The 18,264-nt window shown below is 36.2% G+C and overlaps 1 protein-coding gene across 2 annotated transcripts in view; it reads left to right on the top strand.

Moving 5' to 3' along the window:
- chrna7a (cholinergic receptor, nicotinic, alpha 7a (neuronal)) overlaps positions 1–18,264 on the top strand; it is a 31,011-nt gene that overhangs the window by 2,683 nt on the left and 10,064 nt on the right. The window contains exons 1-5 of one of the 2 annotated variants that reach the window (XM_087840607.1): positions 819–1,026; positions 3,598–3,737; positions 4,169–4,213; positions 7,944–8,053; positions 15,085–15,164. In XM_087840607.1, the coding sequence (XP_087696733.1) occupies positions 819–1,026; positions 3,598–3,737; positions 4,169–4,213; positions 7,944–8,053; positions 15,085–15,164 (583 nt within the window). Of the gene's footprint in view, positions 1–818; positions 1,027–3,597; positions 3,738–4,168; positions 4,214–7,943; positions 8,054–15,084; positions 15,165–18,264 lie in introns of those variants that run through there. The other variant, XM_087840609.1, reaches the window with a different exon arrangement.

Consider the following 18,264-nt stretch of genomic DNA (forward strand, 5'->3'; position numbering starts at 1 on the left):
GCATTTGTGCCAGTCCTGTAGTAATTTTGGGGTGTATTTATTCGTTTTCAGTATTAATGTACATGAAACACATACAGAACGAGTAGTATGAAATAGAACATTAGTTGACGTTGGCTGTTGCTGCTTTTCGTAGCCCAGTAATGGTTTTGTAATTGTCTCTAATGTGGATGGGGGGGGGGGCGTCTTTGTTTTATATTACTTTTATTACTGAACTGAAACTCAGCTTATTGTTTTGGCCCTTCACAAAACTCCCAGTTACTCACTTGGCCCCTTGGGACAATTCATTGCCCACCCCTGTTAGAGTTTCTATCCTAAAGCAGCATGAGTTACTTGGTGTGTCTTAATAATATGTTGAACACATTCTGTGTGTAGGGATTTAAAATAGGGGTAAATTAAAAACAATATGTACAGTGTTTGCAACATTAAACTGATAATTAAACAGACTCCATCCCACAATTGCAATATAATTATAGTGGTTTTTACAGACCAGTAGATGGCCTCTAGTTACGCAGACGCTTCCTCGTGCTTTTGACTGAAAAAGTTACGCAAGAGGTAGTGTAGGTTGATATAAAACCACATTATATTTAAACGAAATATAAATTATATAAACTCAATAGATTTGGTGTAGCCTATTTAGTCATTTGTGTAGTTTACAATGCGCAAAAAACAGAAAGGGGACATGGAGATCCAGTCAACAGTGTTGAAAGTCAAAAATGTTCACTTGTAAAAATGAGAGAGTACCGCAAAATATGTTAAAGGTAAGGATAAAAAAATTCTACTGTGGGCAGAAAGTTTTGATCCTTCAGATTAAATCATTAATGGGCTGCCAAACAGCGGCTCTTCATTGGGAGGAGGAGTTATTTATTGGCAGAATTCCCTCTCATCGCACACTCACACCGCCCCACAGTGTTATCGCTCCCGTTCCTGCATCCAGAAGAGTCTTTCTGTTTTCACTCCTCACGCGCTTCAACATGGACTTAGTAAATTTTCTGCTTTCTATTGCAGTCACCGCCTGCACAGTGAAAGGTAGGCAGTCTGCATGCATTTCATTTGGCTAATTAACTCTATCGCGCGCCATGAATGTTAAAAATAACAATTATTGTTTAAATAATTAGGAGTAATAGAATTTTTGTGTGCGTGTTATTGAACGAGGCGTGTTAATTTGCGTTCACCCTTGCTCTGCTGCGGATTGATTTTAGCAGTTCCCTAGCTGAGATTGCAAACGTGTTGTGCCAAACACTGAGTTTCAGACACTTTTGGTCTAGATGCCTTAGCAATCATATGAAAGTGGTGTGTGTGTGGGTGTGTGTGTGCAAATGATTCGGTGTGACTGTAGTTATAGTCATCATTATTAGTATTTGATATTAAGTGTGTTTTTCATGGGTTCAGAAGCTATGAAGTAATATTACTATACTAAAGTAAGACCCAATATGCAGCTTGCAGAGAACAAACATGTTATAATGTCTTGTACTACATGTTACGTGTGGCTGATTTGTCTGTCAGCTCTGAACTTTCTTTTGTTGTTGAACTGTGCGGTTTCTCGTGATCTAACTAGAAAAAATATTATGCAAAATGAATAAAAAGAGCTGCAAGATCACAGCATTTCTAATATTGTGGTTTATGAGTGATAAAGAGATTGGGGCAAACAGTGAATGGACAGATGCTTCTATGTTTAAAAAAACACAACAAAACAGAATAACAGTCTTTTTTCTTTCACAAGATATTGCCATATGTATGAACATCTTATCCTGGCTCTGGTCCTTCTACAGGGACATAAGCAAACCGTGCAAAATCTCCAATGCTTTATGTTTTATTCTAATTGAATACTGCTTCTCATCGGTTTTACTCAAATCTGCTCTGAGTCTGAATATTTTAATCGAGGCAATTCATTTAATGATAATCACTGACTGGGGCTCTTTAGTCTGCACTTTACAGGCAGAGGTTAATGAAGGTTTCTTTGAGAGCGAAGCAAGTGTTGTTGGGGTGTGTGCATACGGTGCATGCACATATAAATGTCAGGGCATGTCTGGAGTACTTATAGGTCCTGTCCAGCCCTTTGATATTACTAAGGCTGATAAATTTGATTAAGAGGTTGAGAGACTTTCCTTCTCCCTTTTATGGCTCCAAGCTCATTTCTCGTGGACCCGCTGTGGTTTTTCGGACAGCATGGTACTGGGGTGTATAACAGTATGTGGACAATACAACACATTAATGTCACCTTGCATTGAAATTTGATTACGGTGAGATCAGGAGTGGGGGGATATCCACTTGGGATATGGACAAAGACAAGCTTTCAGCTAACCTTTTTTTTTAATGAAAGAAGTGGATGCAACAGAGAACAGAGGAATAGGGATATGCAGATAGACAGTATGCTCTGTGCCAAACCATCAGGATAATGTGCTTCTCATAGGAGGTTTAAGATAACTGGGCCATTAGTGAAGTGAAGAAATGCTGCCAAAAACGCTCCATAACTCAGGAGAGGAACTAAGTGTGTGTTAAAATGAGGGACAGGTCTGATTTGAGATTGGGAGATGAATCATGTCCAAATACGGCATTTGAAAGATTGCCATGTCTGGGCTGCATTTGTTTCACCACCCCAGGTAATGTTGATGACTCCAACACCAACTTTAGATGCATTAAATCAATTGCAAAATTATTCTAAAGGGCGAGATTTACAACTTGTATGAAGCAGGAGGTGGATCAGCACCACGCAGTGAGACTGACCCAGAACAGAAGTGGAGTAATAGTGAGTGGCTGCAAAAGGGGAAGATGTAAGAGGCTGCAGGCGAGTGGAGAGGCTGAGTTAAATTCAATTAGCTGTCTCAGTCTCATCCACAAATATATATAAACTTCACTTCAAATAAATTGTTTTATTGATCATTTGAGCCACGGCAGCATTGTGTATCTAATGGCAGTGGTTGTGTGTCAGTCTTGTCACACCAGTCCAGACTAGAAGATGTCAACAGCTGTTGGATAGATTGTCCCGTAGATCAGTGCAGACATTATTCTTCTTACATGTGAAGGTACAGTGTAGCAGTGTGACTTGGTGGGGCTCTTTCTCATTACAGTTGTGTGCGTGTGTGTGTAGGGTGGAGGCAACTCAGTGTGTAAAGTAGAAAAGAAAGCTACAGACAGGCTGTAGGTCATGTTTTTATTTTTTTATTTTTTTATTTACTTCTTTTTTGTCAGCCACATTAGAGTTTATAATGTTTAATAAAGGAACAGAGCTAGAGGATAGATTTTAATGACTTTTGTGCATTTCACATTGCACGGGATCCTTATTTCAGTTTGCACAATACGCAAAGAAGTGTGTACTTGATGTTTGATATAAATTAGCGTCGCTGTCTGAACTTCAGCATATTAGAAATGTCACTGTTTTTACTCAGGTTTTTAGTAACATCTAAAAAAATAACTGTTCACACTTCATATTCTATGATGTAAAATACTGCATAGTGAATTGTTTTGCGGTATGGCTGCTGGAAGTTAAGGAATGATTTGATGTGACTAACAATGTCTTTCTTGCTTATATTTATAATTTATTTTACTTATTAATTGTTCTTTGGAGTCCTGGTTACCTGTTTCTCTTTTTTTCTGTAGTTTCTCATCAAGGGCCAAACCAGCGCAGACTGTACAGTGACCTGATGAATGGATACAACCCACTAGTGAGACCAGTCCAGAATGACTCTCAGAGTCTCATTGTTTCCTTCGGCCTCACCCTCATGCAAATAATGGATGTGGTGCGTAAATGATTGCCCATTAAACACAGCTGTTTATACATACTACATACTACATACTACTCTACTACATATACTATACATGCCAGTAAAGTGATAAGTCATGCGTGGTTATGTAAGCAATTTTCATATATTTAAAGATGACAGACCTGATCCCCATCATTGAAGCAACTATTCCAAAAACAGCAAGATCCCAAGTTCAGTGCATACTGATGCAGCAGTTTTGGTTTTGCCACAGTCTCCAAACATTGTTTTCTCTAGTGTGAGTGAGGCGTTATAAAAGGTTTAAAAACTGACGCTTCTGTGGATTTGTACATTTCTAGTAGTGTGATTTCCCATTTCTGAAGCATACACTTCATTTAAAAAAATCAAAAAGAAAAAAGTCAAAGAGATGTACTTAATTACAAACATGAATAATTCTGTTTTTCTAACAGGATGAGAAGAACCAGGTTTTAACAACCAACATTTGGCTACAGCTGGTAAGTATAATTTATGTAAAGTCACAGAAAAGCTGAGTTGCGAAGCTTTACACATCATGCATTTTAATCATAGAGCCATCTGTTTTATATAAATCCTTTCAGTTAACTCTAAGACCATTTTCACCTAAGTGTTACATTGTACCTTTACTTTTGGCATTTAATCTGGTATTTAGTTTATGCAAACATGTACCACAAAGAGATTTATCATATTTTGAGCATGTGATGAAATGAATTGTGTAACTCACGCGTAGTGCTAACCAGACTTTCTATTTGTCTTCCACACGGGCAGTACAGCACTTTGTCCTTCATGCAGTGAGATGAAGTGTATTAACGCAGATGCTTTATTACAGCTTGTCCACACAGTGACAATAGATCCCTGTTGCTGCATCGTCAGCAACTCTACCAAGGCTGAACCAAGGCTGTTTGGTCTGTTTTAAATCATTCTGGGGCATCGCAGCGGGAGTTTTGTTCACTCTCTCTCCTTCTGCTCCCTGCAAAATTCGTTTTAGCTCTTAGGCACATGATCGCGCCGACAGCATCCACAGTGTACTTTGTTTTAGCATCAATCCAGCATCTGTTGGATTATTTTACTTGTGTAGGTTTTGAGAAAAGTAAAAGGGGAAAAAAAGGAAAATGTCATAAAGATGCATACAAGATGTATACATTGCTACATATACGACTTTGAAATACTGAGGAGGATTCTTTAAGATTACACGTTGAAACATTAAATGTGATCGACCCTTCTAGTGCCCTCCATCAGTGCCACTGGGTAATTGTACTATAAATCTTACAATGCCCAACAAACTGGATGACCTCTTCGATACACCCAGTGAAGATAATTTAGTACACAAGTATTTTGAATATTAAGTACGATTATGCCCTCATACTCTTGTGCATTGCTGTGTTTCATGTAATACCAGCTGTCTTAAGACACAGGGCTGCATTTAAGCCTGCAGACAAGAGTTGGCATGAGACATGGACAACTTTGCATAGTCGTATACACATACTAATAAAGCACAAAGCGGAGAGTAGAGTTACATCTGGTCATTTTAAGGCCAGTTACTTTTCAAATTAAATAATAGATCAGCAAGTTTTGTAGATGTTAAATGAATGAAAGACTTGTTGTAAAGATTAAAAGGTAGGTGGAAGGTTTTTTGCTAAACAGTGGTGCAAATTAAAGAGGGTTCCCTGGCTGTGGAAATGCCATTTTCCGAAATCACCGTGTGAGATGCACAGACAATTACATCCTTCCTCAGTTTGTTTTCCTTTGCCTTCATCATTAACTGACCTTTATGGTTCGTTATACTGGCAACTTGAACATGGCACTTTGAGTTAATTAAAAGTGAATTATAGATTGGATTAGAAAACTCCTTATGAAAGCCATGTAATCAAGAGAAGTGTCTTCACAGTATGTGTTCATACGTATCACCACGGCTGTGGACCTGGAGTTGGAGTTTTGTATTTGGTGAAATATTCACCTTTCTATTCATATTTATATTTTAAAAGAAATTCTGGAGCTTCATTTTAAACATTGTGTGTAATCAGTACCTTCATTTATCCTCAGGGATAGATGCCATTCCCAATGTGTTTTAAGAAAATAATCTGTAATACAGAAGTCATTCTTGTGCCTTATATTGTTTTGTCCCGTTAAATTTGAACCCAGGGCTGTGTAACCCACAGTTTGGCTTTAGATTATCAGATTTTTCAGAAACTTCTGGAATTCATGCTACTTAAACTATACGCTGCCATTAAAGGAAAGGATATTCCGAAATTCAGGCGCATTTTTCTAGTGCAAAATTATGTTTTATCTGAAAAGGGAATGAACATTAATTAATTTGACCGCTTAGTTCCACTTAGTTAGGGTCAGATTTAGTACAGACTCGGTTTTGTTTTGCAGTTCCTGCTGTTCCTGCAGTTCCAGGCAGACAATCAAATAAACTAAAGATGTAAAACCATGTGTGCACAGATAAGAGCCAGATGCATATGAATGATAAAGCAAAGGCATAAACTTCTAACATTACTGTAACTACAGGGGTCCAACAAAGAATGGCCACGCATCATACTGATGTCTTCGGAAATTTATTTCTCTCTCTCTCACTCTTATTGTCTTCAGACGCCGTGAAAACTGAAGAAACACAAAGTTTACAACATAAATGTTTTGACCTTATCAGTCTCTCATATCAGTGTCCATAAACAGTCTTGTGCAAGTAGAACAGAAAAAATGCACAATAATGTATATCACAAAAATGTCCTCTCATTACCAGTGTAGAACACGTATGCAACATTATACAAACAATATACATGAAACCATACCGTGTGCGCCTCTTGGACCACATGCAGAATGACATTAACGTTGAGGCTGTATCTGTAGCCATGTATCCATGCTAGCTCCACGATGCCATGGTTGTGCTCTCAACCAAACTCTGGTCATGTGACAATTACAACTTTACCTCATACAAACTTACAGCACTTTACATATTAAACGAACCCATATTTTGTAATCACATATTTTAGACATGTTTTTTAATTAATGTTAAACTTTTATCCTCTTATCTTATAAATAAATGAACTAAATTAAGCATAAATCTATCACAGAAACATGAAATAACCAACTTTATTGTAACTGTCTCAGGGACAGTTACAATTACTATTCACGCCGCTTCTCTTGTTCCACATGTTTTCATGTTACAGCCTTTTTCCAAAATGGATCAGATTCATTTTTCACCTCACAATTCTACACACCATACCTCATAATGACAAGTGGAAAAAAGCTTAAAATTCTCACAAATTTATTTTAAAAAAACTTTTAAAAAACTGTCTAAATTTCTTAAAAAACTAAAAATACATTATAAAAATGCTAAATGCTTGCTGAAGCACTTTTGAAAAAAATTAACACGAAATAAATGAAAGCCATCATATTCACAAGATGAAAAATATTGACAATTTTCAGGTAGAAATGGAGTAAAAGTAATCAAATGCTTATTAATTACTAAGCTATTTAGCTCATCATATTTATCCATTTTAATTACACATTCTGATATTTACATATATACTGTCTATAAATAAATAGACACTGTATCTCCTACAGTGTGTAAACCAAGTATCCACTAAGTACCAACGTTTAGTTTAAATGTTTAACAGCCTGCCTCACCCATATATAGCACCACCTGCATAATCCTGGAGTCTTTCAGCCTCTGTAGTCACATATAATTGACATTGCAGTAAAGACCAACACAACTGTAAACTCATATCTTCAGCCTGACCAAGGCACCCTCACCATCACCATAACCACGTTAAATCTCAGGCCAGGTCTGATGTCACAGAAAGCAGGTATTAAGAGCCCTTTAAACAGTACTCGTGCTTATTATAACTGAAATATAATAATCTTCTGACATTTTGGGTTGAAATGTCTCAACAACTACAAGCTGGAACTGTAATCATCCTCTGAGCTTTCCAATTATGTCGACATTTCAAATGCTCTTAGCAGCATTTTTTCTGAACAGAAAACCTTCCAGACAGAAATCAAGTCTCATTCTTGTTCCATGTCACTCTGTGATGTTGTCACATACATTTATTTTGGCTTTTATAGTAACTGTCACTGCTACGAGGAAACCGTGTTAAATCCCCGAGCCTTTAAAAAGGCTTAATAAGCCCATAGGCCTTTAAATGTATTAAAAATAAGTAAGTGGAATGTGAAAGTCAAGGTGCCAAATGTGTTTGCATTTTGCAGTACTGGACTGACTATTACCTCCAGTGGAATCCAGTGGATTATCCAGGTGTGTCCAATGTGAGATTTCCTGACCATCTCATTTGGAAACCAGACATTCTGCTGTATAACAGGTAGGCACTGATTTGCTGGGTTGTAAACTGTAGTTGTACATGTTGTTAGACTTATGCCTGATTTAGACCTCTGCAGCAAATCTACATTATAACTTACAACATAGAGGGAAGCTACTTTTAACTCGTACGCTTCCATGAAATTCAGTCTCTGCAGACTGCATCGACCTGAAGAGTAGTTACATTTCTCTGGATGTGCACGGCAGGTTAGTGGAAGATTACCGTGTATGGTTAAAAGGGGTTTCTGGTTACAATATAGATTCCCAAAGAAGCCTAAGTAAGTATTAGTGTGCATGCATCTTCTTCTACATAACGCACAGGGATCTCAGAGGGATGTGATGCATTTTTAGATTTTGGTGCTCCAGAGGTTAAACAAGGTTGTTTGCAGTCACACTGTCTGTGATACACTAAAGACCAAATATTGTAAACAATATCTTGTTGTTTAAAAATGGCGAATAAAGAAAACTGTTGTGCCTCATCCTCTACTATATTCGTTTTGAAGGATGTGATGTACAGGAGATACAAAATCCAATGAATACTGTATAATCTTTAGCATATCTTTGGTATGAACAAAATGTTAATATAGGTACCTGTAAAATTTAGTAATTATTGGATGCTCTGTGAGTAAACTTGAAATTTAAACTTGTTACTAAATTAAACATAAATAGCTAGTAATATTTTTAACGCCTCCTATTTTTATGGTATTAAGTGTCACGGTGTGGTGTTTGTGGAGAAAAGGATCCAAAATGCAGGCAAAGGTTATGGTGCGAGCGAGCGTTTATTTACAAGTGACCAAAGTGGCAAAACAGGGAATGAGGAACGAAAAGCTACCAAAACCTATACTGGGAAAACTAAAGACAACTATGAAAACATGATGAGAGATGCAGAGTGATGAACAAAACACCATCAAATGCTGACCAAGAGCACAGGCAGACAAACGCTATACAAAGAAATCAGGAAATGACACACAGGAGGGACGCACAGCTGAACCTAATTGACATGACGAGACAGGGAGACATAAGTTGAACACAATGAAGTCACACATGGATCTACAAAGTAAAACAGGAAGTTCCCAGACTGTTTAACAGAATACAAAATCAGAGTGAACTAGAAAATAATAACAATAAACTCAAACGCTGGGTCACCGACCCAGGACCATGACATTAAGTATAAGTATATTTAATTATAGCCTCCAACTTTATATATGTTGTTGTCTCCCAAATTACAGTTCGAACATTGCTGTATTTGGCAGGCTCTCATCTGTTTTTTGACCTAAACGTTCACTATGTGTGTGTATGCTGTTAAAAATGTAACCCCGGCACCAACAGATTTCCAGCTGCAGAGTGAGATAGGCTACAACTGATTGGGCGCAACCAGCACAAATACCCCATCAAACATTTAGACATTTTATTAAACAAGGACACATAAGAATGTAAAATGAGCGTATACTACTGACTGTTTTATTTACTATGAAATAGCTCCCAAAGAGAGTGGGAGTGCCTGAATAGAATAACTTTATTCAAGTGGCAACATGTGAAAAGATACTGTGTTCAGGCTTCTGCTCATGAGCTCTGGAAAGCATCAGACCCCGTGCTGCCACAGGCATTATTGTGTGGATGCTTTAAGGCATCCACACTATTGAGTTCCTGTTTCTCTTTATTCTTTATTATTATTATTATTATTATTCTTCAAGTTGCTTCCGTACGTTTTTCGCCGTAGAACTACTTCCACAATTTTTATGCTATTTTCACCATTCAAATTTTAAACTATTCTGCTATTTCTGCTAATTTGCGCAATATCTTTTGGTATTTTTTGCTATTATACTTTTTAAAATATTAAGCTTTTTATGCAATTTTTTGTCCCATTGAAATTAATGTAAAACTTCCAAAATTCTGCTAAATTTTGCTTGTTTTTGAAACTTAACTACTTCCTCATACTTTCACGTAGAACAACCATTCAAATTTTAAAATGTTCACAAATCATTGGGCTATTCATGTATATTTCAACTTTTTCATATCTGTTACCGTTTTCATCTTATCCCTCTTTAAGTTTAGAGTTGCAAAATTGTGATTTTTCACAAAATACATGCGTTGTTATGGTTGCTATGCACTTGGCTTTCAGTGTGGTACTGTAAGTTTCGCAGTCTTCTCTTCATGTCCGAACAACTTCTTGCTACTTGCTCAATTTTTACTCAACTTCCACAAATTATACATCAAAACGTAGGTATTTTTGCTGGCTTTCAGAAATTGTCACTATCATTGTAGTGGGATTTATAGAATTTTGGCAAATCTCCTCAGACCAACACAAACTCTGAAAACTCTCCATAGAAAGTCAATAGAGAGTTTGTTCAAAATCACCGCTTGATTTCTGTAATGAGAGTCATATTCGAATCGCCATATCTCCTTAACGAAGCGAAGTCAAGACATGAGGCTTGTGCCAATATATCTTCAGACACTCCTGACGCTCACAATTTAAAAAGTTTTTTCTCACCTATTACCATTTGGCCATGAATTACGTTTGTTTGAGGGTAGGAAATTCGATCTTCGCTCAGATTTCAAACTCTGGAAATGAACCACTTTTTTCTCTTGTCATATCTTTTTGATGGATTTCCATAGAGACCTAAAAATTTCCATGACTGTTCACTAAAGTCCGCTGTCTCTTACGGTGAAAGAATGATATCGATACTCCAAATAGATTTAGAGTTACAAAGCGTTGTTTGAGGGCAAGTCAAGGCAGTTTTCGCTTAGCCTCTACTCAGTTATGGTGCATTACAAGTCAAATAGCTTTAATAATTCATATTTTTAATGATAAATTGTCAACACTTTAAGATTCCCCCATCTCTTCTGAACAAAACGGTGTAAGAATGACCGTTCTAGCCCCTACGGTTAGGAAATTATGGCCATTTGTTTGAGTTTAGTCCTCACTATGAGAAATAGACTGCAAAAATCCTGTCTCTCTGCTGCATGTGTAAAAACGGCTCCACCTGTTTTGGCGGGAAAAAGTAGACAGCCTCTCTGATTGGTGGATTCAAATTTAGCAGCTCCCAGGCTGCTTGACTGGCCTAAAAACTTGCTTCTCTCTCTTTCTGTGTGTGTTATAGTATTTCTAAATTATAGTATTTCTGCTTTTTATAATATTTCTGCTAAATTATAGTATTTCTGCTTTTTATAATATTTCTGCTTTTTATAGTATTTGAGCTTAATATAGTATTTCTGCTTTTAATAGGATTTGTGCTTAATATAGTATTTCTGCTAAATTATAGTATTTCTGCTTATTATAGTATTTCTGATTTTTTTATAGGATTTCTGCTTAATATAGTATTTCTGCTAAATTATAGTATTTCTGCTAAATTATAGTATTTGTGCTTAATATAGTATTTCTGCTAAAATATAGTATTTCTGCTTAATATAATATTTCTGCTTTTTATAGTATTTGTGCTAAAACATAGTATTTCTACTAAATGTAGTATTTATGCTTAATCATACTATTTCTATATATTACTGCCAGGTCCCCAGGCAGCCAATCCTCTGTGAGGACTGAGACATTCAAATTCACAAATCAGAGCCTGCATGGCTTCCCAGCCAGCCAATCATATCTGAGGGCTCAGGCATTCAAATTTGCATATTGGGGCCTGCAAAAATCCTGTCTCTCTGCTGCATGTGTAAAAACGGCTGCACCTGTTTTGGCGGGGAAAAGTACACAGCCTCTCTGATTGGTGGATTCAAATTTAGCAGCTCCCAGGCTGCTTGACTGACCTAAAAGCTTGCTTCTCTCTCTTTCTGTGTTGTGTTATAGTATTTCTAAATTATAGTATTTCTGCTTTTTATAGTATTTCTGCTAAATTATAGTATTTCTGCTAAATTATAGTATTTCTGCTTTTTATAGGATTTCTGCTTTTTATATGATTTGTGCTTAATATAGTATTTCTGCTTTTTACAGTATTTGTGCTTAATATAGTATTTCTGCTAAATTATAGTGTTTCTGCTTTTTATAGGATTTGTGCTTAATATAGTATTTGTGCTTAATATAGTATTTCTGCTAAATTATAGTATTTCTGCTAAATTATAGTATTTCTGCTTAATATAGTATTTCTGCTAAATTATAGTATTTCTGCTTTTTATAGTATTTGTGCTAAAACATAGTATTTCTACTAAATGTAGTATTTATGCTTAATTATACTATTTCTATATATTACTGCCAGGTCCCCAGGCAGCCAATCCTCTCTGAGGACAGACATTCAAATTTACAAATCAGAGCCTTTACGGCTTCCCAGCCAGCCAATCGTATCTGAGGGCTCAGGCATTCAAATTTGCATATTGGGGCCTTCACGGCTTGTAAGCCAGCCAATCATATCTGAGGTCTGCCGTTTCTTCTCTCGTCATATCTCAGCGACGGATGTACAAAGAGCAATGAAAATCGCAGTCAAAGTACACCAAAGTCCGCTGATTCACCCAATACAAGAATTATGTTTCTAGTCCACCTAGTTTTTGAGTTACACGGCGTTTTGTAACTCCAAAAAACGGCTTTTTCCGCCTCTCACCGCGAGCTAATTCTGACTGCTCATCACCCTGTTTTCCAGTCGCCTGCTCTCTTTCCCAGTGGCGCAGTTGGTAATGACACGGGTCTGCAACCAAAAGGTCGTGGGTTCGATTCAACCTTGGTCAACATTTTTTTTGCCCTACAAATTAATACACTATCACAGACAAGTAATTCATATTCATCATTTATTATAATTCAGCAAACTTTTATGATTTTAGCAGCTTTTTTGCCAAATCATGGTTTTTGTGCCAAATCATAACAGTTGTTTTATGTTATAGTATTACTACTAAGTGGAGGAATTTCTGTCATGTTACAGTATATGTGCTGATTACAGTATTTCTATATTATATTTCTCTTTCTAAATATAGCATTTCTGCTATATAATTGTATTTCTGCTATGTTATAATATTTGTGTTAAACCAGAGTATTTGTGCTGAAACATAGTATTTCTGCCAAATGATAGTATTTCTGTCAAATTATAGTATTTGTGCTAAAACATAGTATTAATTTAAAATTACAATATTCATAGTTCATCACAGTGTCTCTGGTAAATCACAGTATTTCTGCTATGTTGTACTATTTTTCTAAATCATAGTGTTTCCGTAATGTTTAAGTATTTTTGGCTAAATATATTCTTTCTGTTATCTTATACTATTTCTCCTAAATTCTTGTATATTTGAGAAGTTATCATGTTTCTGGTAAGTTACAATATTTCTGCCAAGTTCTGCTATGCTATTGTATTTCTGCCAAGTATTATGTTTCCTCTAAGATATTGCAGTTCTGCTAAGTTATTACTTTTTAGCAAAGTTCCTTTGCTTCTGCAAAGTTTTTACAATTACTGCAACTTTTCAGCTTTTTCAGCTAGTTTTTGCAGACAGCTTCAGCTTTAAAGCATCCACACTGCATTTTCGCAGGAAATGCAAATTTTTCTAGTTATGACTGTCTTGCTGAGACAGACAAGCAGAGAATTTAAAGATACATGCAGCTCGGTCCTTGTCCTTTTCTGTTTTTTGTTTTTGTAATTTTAACTCTGTATACCAACACAGTTGATTTTAAATCAAATGATATGCGATTGAATTACAGAACAGAGTGTCTCATTAACTGTTTAGGAATTATAGCTATTTAAATGAATGGCCATTTTCAGAAACTCAAAATTAATTGGGCAAACTGACATGATTTTAAATTCAGGATTTCAGGATGGTTTTAAATACCTGGATGAAAATCCTCTACAGTCATTAAGGTCCAGAACACATAGACATCAGCACTTGATATTTCCTCCCTTGATTTTTACTGCAGCCATCGGCTGTTGTGGGTCTCTCAGTGTTGTCTTAAGTAACTGAAAGGCATGCTGTGCTGGGTTGAGATCAGGTGATGGGCTTTGCTATTAAACTATATCCCTTTTCTTTGCAATGAGAAACTCAGCTTAAATACATCTGTTATAAAAATGCAATCTAATGCCATTTTTGAAGTTTTCGCTGTCACAGTCATACTGAGGTCAAAAACAAAATAAGGGCTAACTAAAATACGCACAAATATATATTTTTAGTTAGTTAGTATTTGTGTGTATTTTGGCTTTATCCACTGTAACATATATTTTTATGTGCAGTACACATTTTACTGTGCAATATACATCTTAATAACGCGTGATATTTTTCCATGCCACAGTCATTTAGTGTAAGTGCAATACAGAAACTACTGTTTTATACTTGAAATTATTTGACAAATTCTTTATTTCTTATCTTCATCCCCCCCCTGACTCTAAGCTCTGCACAAGATTTCCTATGTACCCACACCCAGTGTATGTGTACAAATGGCAAATAAAACATTTTTACTTTATCTTCTTATCTTATTGGTAGGTTGGTTACACGGCTGGGATATTACACTTCAAGGATAGGGGAGCTGTGCACTTTAAGAAAAAAGCTAGAAAGGCACTTTGCAATAAATCATTTAGACAAATGAATAAAATTGTATAGAAATGGTAGGAAGAGCATTTCATTATATGTCCCAAATGAAATAAAGCTATAGCGATCACCATTAATCAATCTCTAGAACATCTGAACAAAATACATTAAAGGCACCTTACTCCCCTGGCAGCTAATAAGAGAGAGAGAGCATTGTACTTCATATGAATGTCATTTTCTTTATTCAACTTTAGCTCAACCGTGCCCCAGCCTTTGGGAATTTATTTAGATGGAGTGCATTGTGGGTAGCAGGGTAACAACTAAATACTCATCTCCTGGGAAGGTTTGCATGAGATGTGACTCCTTGTTTGTTGTGTATCTGCAGAAGTAATGACTTAGAGAATTATTTATATATTCCTACCACAACTGCCCTTCCTCGCTTTGTGTCTTATACAAATTAATATTGTATTCATATAATTCTGAGATATTGTTCCAAAACTTCAGGATGAATCTGCTCAGGTAACTTCCACTGAAATAATACTGCTGGCAAATAACTCAACCTTAAATGCTGGAATTGTTCCATGTTGTCTACAGTGCGGACGAAAGGTTCGATGCTACGTTCCGTACCAACATTTTGGTCAACTCCTCGGGCACCTGTTCCTACCTACCTCCAGGTAAAAGCCATAACTTAGTCATTGACACATATTGACTGGGGAAAAAGACATTTTTACCTTCGCAGCAACACTTACTGTATGAAATATGAAAACAAAAACAATAACAAATGATATGTGGAAACAATGCACAGAAGTTGCCTGTCCTGTCAGGAGCAGATATTAGCTGGGTACATTTAAAATAAATACATGGCTTCTGAATCTTCTGACTCTAAAAAGATCATCTGTATGTTAAAGCATTAATTGTTACACCTTACTCTAGATCCAGTCCAAGTGTCTTACCTCTGTGCCGGCTCATGTGTGGGTAATGCTTTCTATACAGCAGTAAAGTAAGAACAAAGTGGTCCATAGGCTCTACATATCATCCAAAGAAGCAAAAAAACATTTCCCTGTGCGAGTCTTCAGTGAAGTGTGTATTAGAATGATGCATCATGTTACATAAGCCTCCTGTGAGTGCAGTTTAAACATAAATGCAACACACATAAATATGTGTTGTATATAAACACAGGTAGTAAGAATGATGTCCTAATAAAACCTTTTGTCAAACACAGTTACAGAACAGAACAGGCCAATGTTTAGAGGCTGCAGATAACCACTCGATCACATTTCAAGACTTGAAGAGTCTTTTGTGACTAATAACCTACATGTAATGGCAAAAATGAACTGACATTTTATATGATACTAAAAAAGAAAATACTATAATACTATATTTGTTGTTTGTGTGACTAAATCTTAGATGCCTAAAATCCAAACCTTTGCAAATGTTTCGTTATTCTTTAATTATCAAAATACATCTGCTTTACACTCGTCCTCAGAGGACAGCAACTCGCTGCCATTAATGTGCATCTACACCCCCATGAGTATTACTGAAGAAGTACTTGTCACTTCTCTCTGTATCGACAAGTACCCGACTTTAATAATTCAGAGCAGTGAACAAATGTGGGTCTGGTGTGGCTTTGCAAACATATGAAATTTTAACCCTGGAGGGCTTTTGGAATACTTGTACATAATAATTATGATAGTATATCATTATTTGACATAAAGAACAAGAAGTCTCATTATTTTTTCATATTGGCTTTGTAATGAACTCCAATTATTTTTGCAGTATTCACAATAAAATCTGAGAGAGTGGATGACTATCTTTGATTCATAAATTACTTTAAGTTGAATTATTTTCTACAAAAAGAGGTTTCAGTTGGTTATGAACTAAAAAAAAACCCTATTATTATTATTATTATTATTATTATTATTATTATTATTATTATTATTATTATTATTATTATTATTATTATTATACCCAGCAGCTTCTTACCATTGTGCAGTAACATGACAAACTATGACTTGGGGATAGCAGATGCTAATGAGCTCTCATAAGCTGCAGCTTTGAATTGATTTCCTGAACTTAATGGCCCATAGATGTATTTTAATATGTTAGGTTTTTAGCTTCTTCTTCTTTTTTTTGTCTTTTCTATGACGTGTTACATGACAAGATTAGTATTGCTAAGTATGAAATATGAGCCAGGAGCTCTCGACTTAGGCTAGCATAAAAATGTGGTTTTTCATTTAGCAAGTCTGGTCACATGTTTAACTGTGTTATTACTCTTTTCATCTCATTCTTGCATAGAAAGTGTCGTCTTCTAATGTTTTTCTTAGAGCAGAATGGCATTTTTTTTTTTCAAATCCACCTGGTTCTGAGACACCATTCACATTTTGATGCTATATATTAGGCATGTTAAACTCAATTTACATTGCAGGTCACATACCAATCTTATGTGGCCCAGACATTCTGTTAATGTACAAAAATGTAACTACATATTTATTCAATGAGATATCTTAACATAAGAAAAAAAATGCAATTTCACCAGTTTGTCTCAGTTTTTCTACACGATAAAGACATGCTGCTGTTGTAAAAGAAAGGAATGTCTGATTTAATTGCTCTGGTGTAGTATGAATGTCCATGAGGGAGGTCTTTATCCGTAGGAAAAGCTGTCGAACTTGTGAAAATGCAGTTTAAAAGTTGAAATTTACGTCCTATTTCACATTTTCCAAAGCCATACTGTGGGACGCATTGGAGTTTTTGCTGGGCTGATTCTGGCCCACGGGCCTTATGTTTGTCACCCCTGCTATATATAAATCTCTCTCTAAAACCATCAGCGCATATGCACACACACGCCTACCATTCATAAAGTTAAAACCGACTGCTTAAATATTGCAAGGGTTATCATAGGGTAAGTAAGAAAGTAAAGTTTCTTTATATAGCACTGTACAACCATTTAAACACAATTAATATCAAAAGAGAACCACAAATAAAGATAAAAACCTAAATAACAAAAGTATGACAAGGTGTCCCTCTGTACCCACGAGTGGAGGTCAGCCCATGTAATGCTATGCCCATCAGGGAAAGAAGTCACCAAAAAGTCACAAGCTACAAGCTTTCGTTGCTTTCTTTAGACAAAGGAAAATATGATGGGAAGTGACACAGTGTAACTGGCTAAAAATAATAGTGTAATTATTTACATCACCTGTGGTTTTAATGACATGGCTGATCACTCTACATATGCAGTATAAGCATGGATTCAAGGGAGCACACTGAAAGAGAGCGCCTTCCTGTCATAGCTGGTGATTACTGCTCTCCCTGCCAAGCTCTTCCCCTTTTTCCTTACCCAGCAAAAGTGCTGGCTGGCTTTCCCTTAGCATCTTTAATCAATACAGCTTGATCACTGTACTTATTCTGGATTGATTACTTCTGTCTCAAGAAAATTGCCTCTCAACTTTTCTCCAAATGATTCCTCATTGGATGCCATATTGGTACCAAATAATCATTTCATGCTTGAGTTGAACACAACTGCATTAAGTGGATAAAACTGTATGCAGATGGGACAAATCATTTGAATTTCCAGACATTTGTCTTTGTGACTGAGGTTCATTACAGTAAATCGGACTCATTCTTCAATATTGTCTATATTCATTTTATATTCACGTTTGCCACCTTAATGCCGCCAGCAGAGGCATTGTTTACTGCCAGTGTCTTCTATATTTCTTAAATATGGATGAAATAGTTTGGTGGCTGCCTGTCCTGAAGAATCACCCTCCACTTTCATCA

This window comes from Neolamprologus brichardi, chromosome 1 (assembly GCF_056152115.1).
Source record: "Neolamprologus brichardi isolate AB-2024 chromosome 1, ASM5615211v1, whole genome shotgun sequence".
In the NCBI taxonomy this organism is placed as follows: Eukaryota; Metazoa; Chordata; class Actinopteri; order Cichliformes; family Cichlidae; genus Neolamprologus; species Neolamprologus brichardi.